Source organism: Sprattus sprattus (assembly GCF_963457725.1).
Source record: "Sprattus sprattus genome assembly, chromosome: 6".
NCBI lineage: Eukaryota > Metazoa > Chordata > Actinopteri > Clupeiformes > Clupeidae > Sprattus > Sprattus sprattus.
The window spans coordinates 22625808-22638933 of record NC_137925.1 but is presented as its reverse complement, the minus strand read 5'-3'; the positions used below and the strand labels follow the sequence as shown (position 1 = coordinate 22638933).

Sequence of the window (13126 nt, the reverse complement as noted above, 5' to 3'; positions counted from 1 at the left end):
CTCTGAACGGCAATCGGCATACCACTAGATGGAGCCAGTATACTGTCAGTTAACATTTGACTAAAGGAACAACAAAGTAAAACTACAAACGAATCAACATTTTATCCCAGAACATAAGCACAACAACAAAATTGAAATGCACCATAATAGGCTTATTGGTGGGCCTATGCATTTTACTTCAATTATTCATTGCAATTCTTAAAACCTGTGTTGAAGCTTATCACATTCTGATTTTGCAAAATGTTAAAATAATAAATAAATTAAAAGATAGACTAAAAAAAGCAGCGCGTTTAGAGGTCAGTTTTACAAAGCGTTATTGTTCACATGTAATGTTGGAAACTTAGCCTACATTAGGCTATGCACAACTGTGTGCCGTTACATTTACAACAGTTAAAATGCATGAAAAGTCTCTGAAGAGAATACCCGATGGTGTGACGATACCCCGCAATTCTTTTTTTTTTTGAGGGATGACTTGCATGCGGACACACAAAGGTGAGGGGGGTTGAAAAAAAAAACTTAAAAGAAAAAAAAAACACTGGCGGGACAAAATAGAATGTCATGTCATGTTAAACTGGAAGCCAGCCAAACCGTTTGGTCCATGCTGTCACCATTATCAGATGCCTGTGTAAGACATAGGTGTCGAAATGGGACAGGACACATAGGCAAAATCAATGAGACAGACTCCTGCATCAAACAAATAGAGGAGGTATTTAATCTATTATTAAACAATGGGTCAATTTCTAAGTACAATTTCAAGTAAACTTTGTCATGTTTGGGCATAATTGCAACATGCATGGATTAGTGGGCCACATCTAGGCTCCTGCGCATCTTTCTAGCACCAAAGACTGTTATCTACGTGTATTCCTTTTACTTGTCTAAAGGTGGGAACACTGTCATGCTCTTAGTAAACAGGATAGAAATAGCGTCAACTTAAAGCTACGGAATGCCATACAGTGACTGGCGCTAACCGTCATTCAAATCACGATTGAAGGTATTTTCAGCGACACTTTCTTGATTGACCTCCTTGGTGGCTAGACAGTTGACACGGTTAGTGCCGTTGTTTGTAACCTAGATGTCTTTCAGGATATACATGTTTGCTGTCATTCAGTTCAACCCATTGCGCCCCGGGTGAATTTGTGTAGGTGGATCCGTCTATCCCGCTTCCAAAATTTCATCTTGACAGAAATCAAATAAATGCAACCTAAACGCATACGATAAACTTTGCTTTGAGACATTCACGGGAGGAATATCGCATGTGAGCGTTTCACTTTTATATATAATAGGCCTAATGATGATGAAGATAATAATAGTGATGATGATAATAATAATAATAATAATAATAATAAGTTAGCCTTTCAACTTTTCAAATAGCACTCACATAACAAGTGATTTTCGTGTGCGTGAACATTTAAATTTAAAAAGATAAAAATGAGGGAACAGCTGTTAACCCATCACAAAGAATTTTGCCTGACAGTAAAAGAGACAAATGTGTTGTAACTCGGGAAAGATAGGCTATACATCGTGCGTTATTTTTGCGATTTTAATAATCCATTTCAACATATTTATTTGGTGTAAATAGATTTATTTCAGTAGCTCGCATTCCCCGGGGAGCATTTCTGGCCCCAGATCTCAGGAAAAGCCGTGCTTTTTAATATTTAATCAAGTTGTTTTTTGAAAATTCTTGCCTAATTAAAGCTGAAATATTACTTTTGGTGGTTGTTGTTAAATACGTTTAACATCATAAAAGTTCCAGATGACAGCATACATTTAAACACGAATCTTCAATGAATCTTATCCAGAAGCCTATAAGCCAATAGACACCTTTATAATTTTCTTTTCTTTAAAAAAATTATATTAACAATATTCCACCGCTTTTGTCAACATTTTAAAAGAACTGGGAATGTCCATAGTTGTCGAGAGCTTGTAGTCCTCACTTCTTACGCAATGATGTCAACTGATTCTCGAGCATCCTGCGAGTGATTGTTCCTGTTAGGCCTAGCAAACAATGTAACTTGAACATCATACAAGTTTCCATATAGCGCTTTATCCTTCCATATCAGGTGCATCCCTGAGTGGTGATTTCAACGTAAATTCATGCTTACCGACAATTTCGAACATGCTAAATTGTCTGAAATCAGTAAATCATGCCACGCATAAAACGTCTACTGGTACCTCAAAAGATCATCTACACCTTTATATAGAGTCATTCACCGTTTGTTTCGCAGCGAATCAGACATTGAAGGTGTGCGCGTGTTCATTACGGCCTTCATGCATAATAAATAGATGAGTAATATACACATTTGGAGATAACGTCCTAAAAAAGACTATTGTGTCAAATTCACAAACTTTCCACAAAATGTCTTCCACAATACACACAAAAATTAAAATAAATCAATGAGCTGTTTCGGTTCTTGCCCATGCGTTCACCAGCGCTGTTGTTTCAGCAGTACAGCATCACAGCGGAAGAGTTTTTTGCGGCGAATTTTGAAAATGACGAAAGGGATGACCACAACCAATAGGAACGCAGAACAGGGATTGACATTTAAATGATTTTCCCTTTTTAGGAGAAATCTCCTCCCTCTTCAGGTCTATGCTTTCCCCCCTGAGAGCACATGAGCCTCCGAACCCGAGAGAAGGTGCGCTCCGCTGGGACAGAGGAGGCATAAAGAGACGGGGAGGGAGGGAATGAGATTTCTTGCTACCCAATCCCCCTTTTCCCCAGGGAGAGCAAGCCTTCCCTGGTCCATCCCTCCCTCTTGTTTGGTAATCATTTCATTTTACTCCTTTTTGAAGCAGTCGCCTGTTTTATCCCACTTTTCATTTCACAATCCCGTGCGCGTATGTTCTCCTTCTTCTGAGCAAGTTCGGCATCTCCCCTCTTTCTTCCCGCGACGAGAAGCTCTTCTTGATCCCGGCTGATCGTTTTCCTTTGAGATGCTTTTCAGTTCTAACACTTGCCTTCTCTCCACCCTCTTTTAACTAGAGACCGGTTAATCTTGAGTGAACTGAACTTGGTTTGGAATCTAAAATAAAGAGGAACACCCAGAGGGATAACGGCACACGCGTTTGGATAAGGACCGCTATCGCTTTCCCTTGTTACACTTCAGGGAAGGTTTTTCCTTTCAGTTGGGTTTTGTTAATCCAGGTGGCCTTGTTCTGAGTGTGCAAGAGGATTATTCTACGCAAGTTGGTGCTGAGCGACATCCCTGAAGGCTGTTTACATGTTCTCCATCCAGGACAGTCTCCCTCGGGGAGCCTTGACCATGAAAGAGGAGCCCCTCACGAGCGGCATGACTCCGGTCCGCTCGTGGATGCAGAGCGCGGGGATACTAGATGCCAACACAGCAGCACAAAGGTAAACATCTTGCTCAGAAACACCGCGGCTCGGGAGACAAACGGTTGTAACATGCAGACATCGCAATGTATCGCGAAAATTGTCTGTAGCTAGCCCTGCGTGGTCACGCGTTAACGGAAGTGCTTTTCACTGTGGCTTGAGTTTACATCTATGAATCAAATGCAATATAGACAGTACACACTTTTGAAAGCTTGTAGGCAGATAAAGTCATGTTTCCTCATTACAGACATTAAGTATGGTATGCATTTAAATGAGAATGCACACTAAAACGCTAAAAATAGCTGACGCATTGCAATTTGAAATCCATGTGTAAGTTGTAGACTTTTTTACAGACAAGAGAAGAATCCAGGCAAAATGTGTTGACCACTAGTAGTAAAGGTAGGGAACATAGATCATGAGTCTTATGCCCTCGAGAAGCAGTACAGCCTATCGCTTTACCTAAATATAAGGTAACTGTGGATAGTTGACGAATCCTAAAATTCTGTTTCGTTTAGAGTGATGAAAGGAATTCCCCGTTTGTGCCCAAGACATTTGGCTTGAATTTACTGTGAAAATATTGACACTAGTTTGCAAATCGCAGAAACCTCTGCACAGACGAAACTATATAATGATTTTGGAAGTTTGTCCTTGTTTTCAAAACTAGGTTACTTGTATTTTTTGTAAAATCACATTTGCTTTCATACATACCCTCAATAAATAAGTTTTAAAATGAAAGACAGGACGTTTTTAATTAAAAGGTGACCTATTTGGATTCCACCAAACACGCAAACGATAGAAGGGTGCACAGGTGGAAAACAACAAAGTGGAAACCAATGATGCGTGTGAGCAACACGCAGAAATCTCCCGAGTCTTACGCGAGATACTTTTGTTCTGTGGTTTGGTCCCACTCAAAGCCATAAGCATTTTTACTGTCACTACACATGTAAGAGCGAAAATTGATTTTAATGATGTAGGCTGTTGTCTGCCAGATACACCTACTGAGGGTTATCCTATTTACGGCCTCAGAAAACTGTTCTCAGTGACATAGAGACATTTTTAAAGGGTCAACAATACCCGAGCATCGAACTAGAGGCAGCGTGTGCATGGTTTTATGCACTAGACCCTCTGTTGAAAACAAAAAAGTTCTCTGGGAGCATCTTAAAACTTCCTTGTGGTGTTTACTGACTCGCGAGGGGAAAGAATGTGCATTTCAAAATCTCCGAATAGGCTGCGGTAAGGTAAAACCTTGTCTTGCAGTCAGGTGATTAGAAAAAAAGACTCTGTCTGAGACATTTCCACATTGGTTTTAATATAGCACACATAGTAAGTTATCCTAGTTGAGACTGTAAAGGATAATTTAAAACGGCTGTTGTCTCAAATGAATAATGCCATAGACATTTCAAAACATCTACCCATCCCTTTTCCAGGTGCGCATGAAACACGAATTGTCAACTGCGAGAAAAATGTATGGAGTTAAAATTCGCTTAAAACGCACGACCCTTTACTAAAACATTCCTTCATTTATGGAACATATACTTGTTAAACGTTTCACCCACTAGTAAATAATAACTCAGAAGAAACGTAGCGCGTTACTGAAATATTCTGTGCTAAGGATGTCTGAATAATCATGCAGGCCAATACAAAACCTTTAAAATCCTTATTGTTATTATTTTAAATAATGTTCTTTAAAAACAACCTCAGTCACATGAGGATAATATAAAATGAATAAAGGGGTCGAAGTTAGATCCTACTCTTATGTAAAACTTTAAAAAAAATAACGTTTTTAGCAGACATAAATGCTATATGCCTGACTGAGAAAAACAACCAACCAAAAGATTAACATGAAGTTGTTTAAATAATAGGCACATAGTCCCAAAGCCATAATAGCATACTGTTCTGAAAGTTCAATACGGAGGTCGTTCATGTCACCCCCGGATGCTCGCGCTGAGGTTTGGAAAGGAGGGTATCTCCTTTCAATCCCACGCCACGGCCCGCTCATTGTCCCTAAGATGATGTTCCTCACAGTTGCCATCTTACATACCACACATGTTATTCCTTCGTAGCTGTTACTGGCTTTGCTCTCTGAAAGTAATAATGCAAACAAATAAAACATATATATTGGTAATCTTGCTCCTTTGCATGGCGTAACATGGAAACATTTCCTATTTTTCAGTTTTTCAAATACAATGATCAAATAACGGAAACATTCATATATTAAGCAAGTAATTATATATATTTTTAAACTCACATTTGTTCCATATTATCACTCTGCTGTAATGCGTCTACAACTGTTGTGAAACACATGCCACAGCGAACTACTTAATTGGCCCTAATGCGATCACAGCCGTTCGAGAACCATTGATTGAAATCATTTCAGTGACTTGACAGATGGCTGTTTGAGTGCATTTATGATATATGATTCGATCAGACTGACAAAGAGTGATGTGTGCCTGTCCATTGTAAGATGTTGCTCTTGCAGGTGCTTGCGCCCATTCAGAAATTGTTCATTGTAGAAAATCACCGCTTTTGCGTCTTTTATTATTTTTAGGGCGTCAAATGCTCTATTCGCCTATTTCATTGTTTAAAAATGTTATTCAATTTAAACCAAAATGAGCTTTGATTACTTAAATTGAAACAACTGCACACTTTCAAAATACATACATTCAAAAGACATACTTATGGTCACAATTACTTTGATAAATATAATATCAAAACGTTAATAATAAATCCAGTTCTCATGAAATACATCTTTCATAATGGTGGCTAATGGTAGGCTTGTCTCCCAAACTTTACATGAGACAGAGATTCACTATATATGGATGGGTAGCCTACAATTCTACATTTTGAGATTACTAATTACATACAGTGTGTGTGAAACCATGGCATAGCATTTTAAATGTCTACCTATCCTTATATTTTAAACCAAAATGATCAAGCCTTGCTGTTCTGTTTGTGTAAGAGCATTATCTGTTTGGATTATTGATGGACACTGAGTAGACACATACATCAGGCCAGAATAGTCTAGGACTTGGTCTGATTGATGTAGTGTGTCACTCACAGAGGGTGTATTCCCTGAACATGCATTAGAATAAGTCATGGAAGTGTGGCACAGAGAAGCTGAAACGCAGACCAAGGCTTGAAAGAGAGAGAGCGACAGAGCTGCAACCACGTCCTCTTGAGTTACACCTAGCCTACTTTGTCGCACAAATAGTAATCAATGAATCCACAGCTCTGTGCTGCCCTTGTGGACTCTAAAGTGCCATGGCTGCGCCACTGACACTGAGGCATGGTTCTGCGGATGTCCGTGGATAATTTTCTAAAGGGGTTGCTGTCATTGACATATTATGCACATTCTATAATGTTAATGATTTCTTTCTTTTACAGTCCCCTCGTGTGTTTGTGACTTTGTTTGTGCGTTAAGCCTTTTTTTTAAACGCCCATCCACTCTGTTGTCATGGTTGCTGGGTCAAGAGTGAATGAGAAGGGAAACCACATCCTGCAAATGGGGGACGTTTTCAGAGGCCCCCGGTGCACTGAGCAACAGTGCGGCCAGAGTGATATCCCCCTGAAGCGGTCGATGGATGTCCACGGCTTGTCCACTTCGGTCCTCTGAGGCAGCGGCTCCACTGGCCGATGCAAAAAAAATCTGCTGCTCTCCAAAGTCAAATGTCGCAGAACGCACTGCTTGAACAGGTCTCCAAAAGGGCCGAAACGAGGCTCTTCTGCACGTCTTTCTCTCCCTCTTCTTTCGTTCTCTCCGTTGCTCTCTCTCTCTCTCTCTCTCCCTGGACGCCTCAGTGCGGAGCGTCTCTCTCCCAGGCCAAGGGGCGAGTGAGTGGGCCGCACAGCTGGGGAACAGATTTCAGGCTGACCCCTCGCCGTTCCCGTACCCTGACACTGTAAAACCTGGCAAAGTAAATTATGTCGCCTCTGTTTGTGTCCACTGGGGGTGGTGGGGGTGGTGGTGGAGGGGGGATAGGGGCTGGGGGGTGCAGGCTAATGAAGTCCAGACCCCCAAACTCAGCATAGGTGTGTTACAGAGAGCCGGAAAATTCACATGCACCAAAATCTATTGCACATCCATTTCCTCTGGGTTGTCAGTTCAACAATGCAGTATTGTGTGTTGAAAAGTAAGACAGAGTTTTATTTAGTAGTTAGGCAGGTTTATGGAGAGGGATCTGTTTGCAAGGGAAAACATTTGGGACTCGGAGCCATGTAAAAATGGGCAAAAGCTTCACAAATCAAAACAAAGCAAAAAAAAAAAAAAATTCTGTGGGAAAATGTTTTTTGGGCTGATGGAAGTACATTCATACAAATTGTCCTCTTGGCAAAGGAGAAACCACTGCCCAGTTAATCTAGTTAAAAATATCAACTATTCAAACAACAGTGCTAATCATTTTTGTTGGAAGACATCCCCTGTTTTTCTGGCAACCCTGCTCTGTAATGAGAGTTTAGGTTAGATACACACAGCCCTGAACTGAATGACAGCTTGGACTTGTTTCAACATCTGAATGGACACCTGAGTTAACAAGGACAGGATGCTGGTAGTATTGCAAATGTAGTGTGACCATTGCATAGGATCATCAAAAACCCCTTCACATATAAAACGGAAATATTGATAACCTATAACATTTGTCAACATGACTTAAGTTCAGTGCATTCCAGAGCACCGTGCATACTAAACCCCCTCAATTCCAGCTGTTCTCCAAATTCAGTTCTGAAGGTCCATCTTAATTCGAGTTAGGCCTCAGGCAGGAAGTTCACTTGTGGAGTCCAGTGCCCAGTCTCTCTCTCTCTTTCTCTCTGTCTCTCTCTCTTTCTCTCCCTCTCTCTCTCTCCCTCTCTCTCTCCCTCTCCCTCTGTCTCTGTCTCTCTGTCTCTCTCTCTTTCTCTCCCTCTCTCTCTCCCTCTCCCTCTCCCTCTGTCTCTGTCTCTCTGTCTCTCTCTGTCTCTCTTTGTCTCTGTCTCTGTCTCTGTCTCTCTCTCTCTCTCTCTCTCTTGTCTCTCTCTCTCTCTCTCTCTCTCTCTCTCTCTCTCTCTCTCTCTCTCTCTCTCTCTCTCTCTCTCTCTCTCTCTCTCTCTCTCTCTCTCGCTGATTGACCTCAGCCGGCGCCTGCATGTGGTGGAACCCAACGCAACACAGGCCCGAGTGTTCCTGCGCGACTGCAGCTGGCCCTGCAACGTGCACACGATTAGCGCGGAGCTTGCTCAGGCCACCTCCTTTATGACCCCATTAGAGTTGTACAGGTGACCAGCTAATGGTTTCAGCTGTAGGCCACTAATGATATTTGGGAATGGCCGTGTGGTTTGTGTCGTAGGGGTGTGAGGGGAGTTTGGGGCAGAGGAAGAAGTGTGTGTGTGTGTGTGTGGGGGGGGTCTGCTTTGACTTGCTGTGTGCGGTTCGGGCAGGTGCGCTCCCCACTAAACCTACAGCAAACACGGGGGGACACGGAGGCCCGTCGTAAAAAACGCACCGCACCGCAGAGCAGAGCAGCGGCCCTGACCACAGGCCTCTGACACCTCACCACTTCGGCCCTTTAAAGTGAGTTTAGTGTGCACGTGCGAGAGAAAAAGACTTAAAAAAAAGAGAGAGACATTAAACGCAGCCAAGGGCAGAACAGTTACTCCAGCTTCACAATTAATGGAGGCACGATTCCTTTAGTTTCTTTTTGTGTTGAGCGTCTAAAAAAAGGCTGCAATAGTTCAAAACACCAGAGCGGAGCTGTGGAGTTGAACCTGTGTTGCACTATTTGAAATGACATCATTTCCTCATTACAGCTATGGTTCGCCACCTAAAACATGTGCAAAGTGATCTGGTGTTTGACAGTGCAGGCTCCTAAACATAAAGCAAGGCCTTGTGGTTTCTTGTGCGATTGGTAATTTGTGAACTGTAGAAGTTTGCTTGTAATTTTCCCTGCCAGCTTGTGGAAATAACATCTCTCTGAAAAATGGTTTACTTGTCTCGATGCAATTACCAACAAATTAGACATTAGCTGGAAGCATTTAGTACTCGCTGGTTTAATACACTTCATGGCTAAAGAAGCAGTGTATTACATTTCCGACAGGCTGCAGGCTCGATGGTGCTGTTGGCAGTTTGAGAGCCATGTGCGCATATTTGTTTCAGTGGGAGTGTAATTAGCTGTGCTGTTTGTTTTCCTGTGCATGTGGAGTTTGTTTGTCTGAGTGTGATTTGACCGCCAGATTACACTTGTGTTCAAGGGTGTTTATCAAATTTGGCTCACGCTCACAAGTCCCTGTTTTTTTTATTTTCTTTCTGACGCAACTGTTGATGTGGACAATATCTGTTAAGAAAATTAAATATGGGGCATAGGGAGTTAAAAATGGTCAATATAAAGTAACTGGAGAGAAATGAGGGATTTATAATGTTGCATCCTATAATTGTATAACTTTAAATCTGGTTGTGTGTGTGTGTGTGTGTGTGTGTGTGTGTGTGTGTGTGTGTGTGTGTGTGTGTGTGTGTGTGTGCATGTTAACTACATTCCAGAAGTGCCACTAAGTCAGTAATAAATAACTAGGCCCATGTCACCAAATGGTTAAACTGGTGGTATGTTTGCTTTCCACTCCTCGCTGTCTGTTACTGTAGCTGTCATCTTTATTGATGGTGTTCTCAGTTGAGTTCAGAATGATCAAAATAATACATATCCTTAGCCATTTACATTTTCCTAAAATCAATGGGATTAACATTATAGTGGAAAGTCTGAAGATTGATATGGTAAAATAGGTGCGGTCTAGATTTTTTAAAGTGAACATGTGTTATACAGTCATCCACTTGTCCTCAGAAACACCATGTTTAAATAAAAAAAAAAATTCTAAGCTTGTCATAAATTGAATAGACATAAATGTGTGAACTCCATTTATACACATTCACAAACTATAAGGTTAGGCCCCTGAAATGTCAGTGATTTTTTTAAAGCTTATTTTCAGTGGGGCTGTCATAGCAGTTGTTGACATAGCTAAAGCGATTTCTTCTGCTGGGACATGTGCTGTTTATTTTGGAAGTGCTTTAGCCTGGCATGGCAGGGCGCTGTGCGGTCATGTCTCCACTGTGCCACTGCAGGCCCACTCGAGCTCCAACACGGGCCATGGCAACACAGAAGCCAGCTGGTGAAATATGTGCCAGCTTATCGCTCCGAGACGTGACAGACAAGCCAGTCGCGTTGACTCTTATTATGCAGGAATTTTTTGACACTTCCCCCAGTGCTTTCGCCATTTTGTGTGCAAATGTGTTTTTATTCAAAATGATTCTTAATTTGTAAACACTGTTAGTGATTTTATGTAATGCTTTAGTTGACAAATATGCTGAGACAAAATTACTTGTGACTAATCAAATCTCGCTAGGCTTGGTTTTTTCAATTTACACAAAAGAAATATGTGTGGTCATATCATTTGAAAGCTTTCATTTGACTTATTAACACACCGCAGAAGAGTGTGATCAGGCCCTGCTGGAACACCGTAGTGTGCTTAGCCATACCAGGATAAGTGGTTCGGCACTGACACCTCTATGAACCCAGAGATTTCTACTGGAGTTTGGGGCTTTGGTTTCCAAGCAGGCCCACAGAGAATCCCTTCCTCTCCTTTCACCTCTCCTCTCCGCTCCTCTCCTCTCTCTCCTCCTTCTCTCCCCCCTGCTTCCTTGTGGAGCTCCACAAAAAGCCGGGGCCGCGCTCCCGCCGTGTTGCAGCCTTCGACTCATTAGCTCGTATTACACAGCTAATAAGAGCTAACCAAACAAGCGGCCGGGAGGGAGGGCGGCTGCTTGCACCGCCTGAGTAAATGTATGCCGGAGTAATTGTATCTCTCTGCATAAATTACCTTCTCTCTCCTGCTCCCCATCTACACATAGAGTATGTGCATATTTTAAGACAGGGGGGGAGAGGGGGGGGAGTGCTCCCTGCTCCGTGCCTGCTCACGTGCAACATTAATGCGCGGGAAACATTTCCAGATAGGTCATTTCCCTCCCTGGCGTGCGCATCCCAGGGTGTTCATCACCCCACAGCGCTACGCGAGGACGTGACGCCGCAACGTCAATGAAGTCAGCCATTCCGTGCTTCTTCGAACCTCCCCACCCCACCCCCTTCCTCCCTCCCTCCCTCCTGTCCACCTCCTGCCTCCCCACACCTGATCCAACCCAACTTTTGATTCATGTTCTGTTTATTCACCATAAAAGCCAGTGCATAGGGGCTAACATGCACGTTAAAATCAGGGGGAATTAAGTAGTGACATAGAATAGAGGACAGAAACGTGCTCCGACCAAAATTCTGAGCAAGCACCTGTTTTTTATTTGTTCTTCTATGTGCTGCTCATTCAGACAGGTGGATAATTTCAATCCCATAGTGTGGGCCTCATTAGTTAGGTGTTAAAAAGAGGTGGTGCCACCACCACGTAGCTAACGGCTCTCCCAGTCACAGTCCATTGACTGGCTGATGGATGTAGGCAGGGGCCCCTTAGTGCCGCTGCCTCTGCTGGGGCCTAGAGGGGAGCCCCTCACTGCCTCGTCTCTCTGGAGGAGTCTCCCCGCCACCCATCACCCACTGCACCCCACACAAAGCACCCGGCTCCACTGCTGGTCCATTACAAACAGCTCAGCGGAGTAGCACTCAGTGTAGATCTTCACGCTAAAGAGCATATTGTCCTCCAGCAAGCAATTAGTCCTGATGGTTTTCAGGATGCGAGGAATCACAAATCACATTTATGCATCCGATGATATCATTACATATTACAGATGACATTATTGCAGTTTACTGTAATGCAGTCCTTGTTGGTCATCATTGTTTTTTTTGTGTGTTGGCCTAATTGCTGTGCAAATGAGCACACGGATGTACACATACACATGTCTCTCTTTACACACACACTCTACCACACTTACACACACAAACACACATAAACACACCCATAAAACAAACAGTTATGTATATATACACACACCCAAAACACACACACATACCTGTACAAACACATACATATGTTTATATATATACATACATACACACACTCACCGCATGGAGCCCACAGTGTTTGCCCTATTGGCAGCTGTTCTGTTCATTAGTAGATCATTTGGAGCTGGGAGTCTGAGTGCTTAATATGTATTTCCCTGAAGTGTGCAGAGCCTCCAGCAGCAAGGGCTTTAGCCCCGGGTTACTTTTTTTTCATTTATCATAATCACAATTTGCTGCATTGCATTAAGTCCGAGTTGGCTAAAAGGCGCAGACTTTGAGGACCTGACTGCGAATGCATAGAGGGAAATGGAGATCTCTCATTGCTAAATGTCAATCTCACGGAGCACTTGCAAGCCCACACCTAATTGTTTGTTATTAAATCAGCGCGATGCAGAGCAGGGTTTGTGCACGACTGTGAACTGTGAAAGAGTGTTGTGACTGCACATGTGGCGTCGGAGGGTGCATTTTTGCAGTTGGAAATGGAAGCAGGCATGTCGTTTGTCAGTGTTGGGAAATTTCTTGTGGGAAGTGTTGCATCTGTGAGGTAAAATAGCACACAGCCGGTGAAGGTGTAGAGGAAACGCTTGTGGTTGTTGTTGAGCTCCCTATAAAAAGCTGTTGATTTGTTGACAGCATCTTTCTCTCTCTATCTCCCTCTGTCTTATGTGTGTGTGTGTGTGTGTGTGTGTGTGTGTGTGTGTGTGTGTGTGTGCGTAAGAGGCATATGTTTGTGCATGTATGTGTGTGTGTGTGTAGTTGTGTGTGTGTGTGCATCATGTGTGACATGTGTTTGTGAGCGACATTGATACTGTTATTTTTACAACTGACTGAGTGC

At 42.7% G+C, this 13126-nt stretch overlaps 1 protein-coding gene across 2 annotated transcripts in view; it reads left to right on the top strand.

Annotated features, from left to right (window-relative positions):
- Positions 1-2914: 2914 nt before the first annotated feature.
- LOC308367329 (transcription factor COE3) overlaps positions 2915-13126 on the top strand; it is a 99924-nt gene continuing 89712 nt past the window's right edge. For both annotated transcript variants that reach the window (XM_080841218.1, XM_080841217.1), the window contains exon 1: positions 2915-3355. In XM_080841218.1, coding sequence (XP_080697344.1) covers positions 3222-3355 — 134 coding nt within the window. In that variant the 5' untranslated portion in view covers positions 2915-3221. The remainder of the gene's footprint in view (positions 3356-13126) is intronic.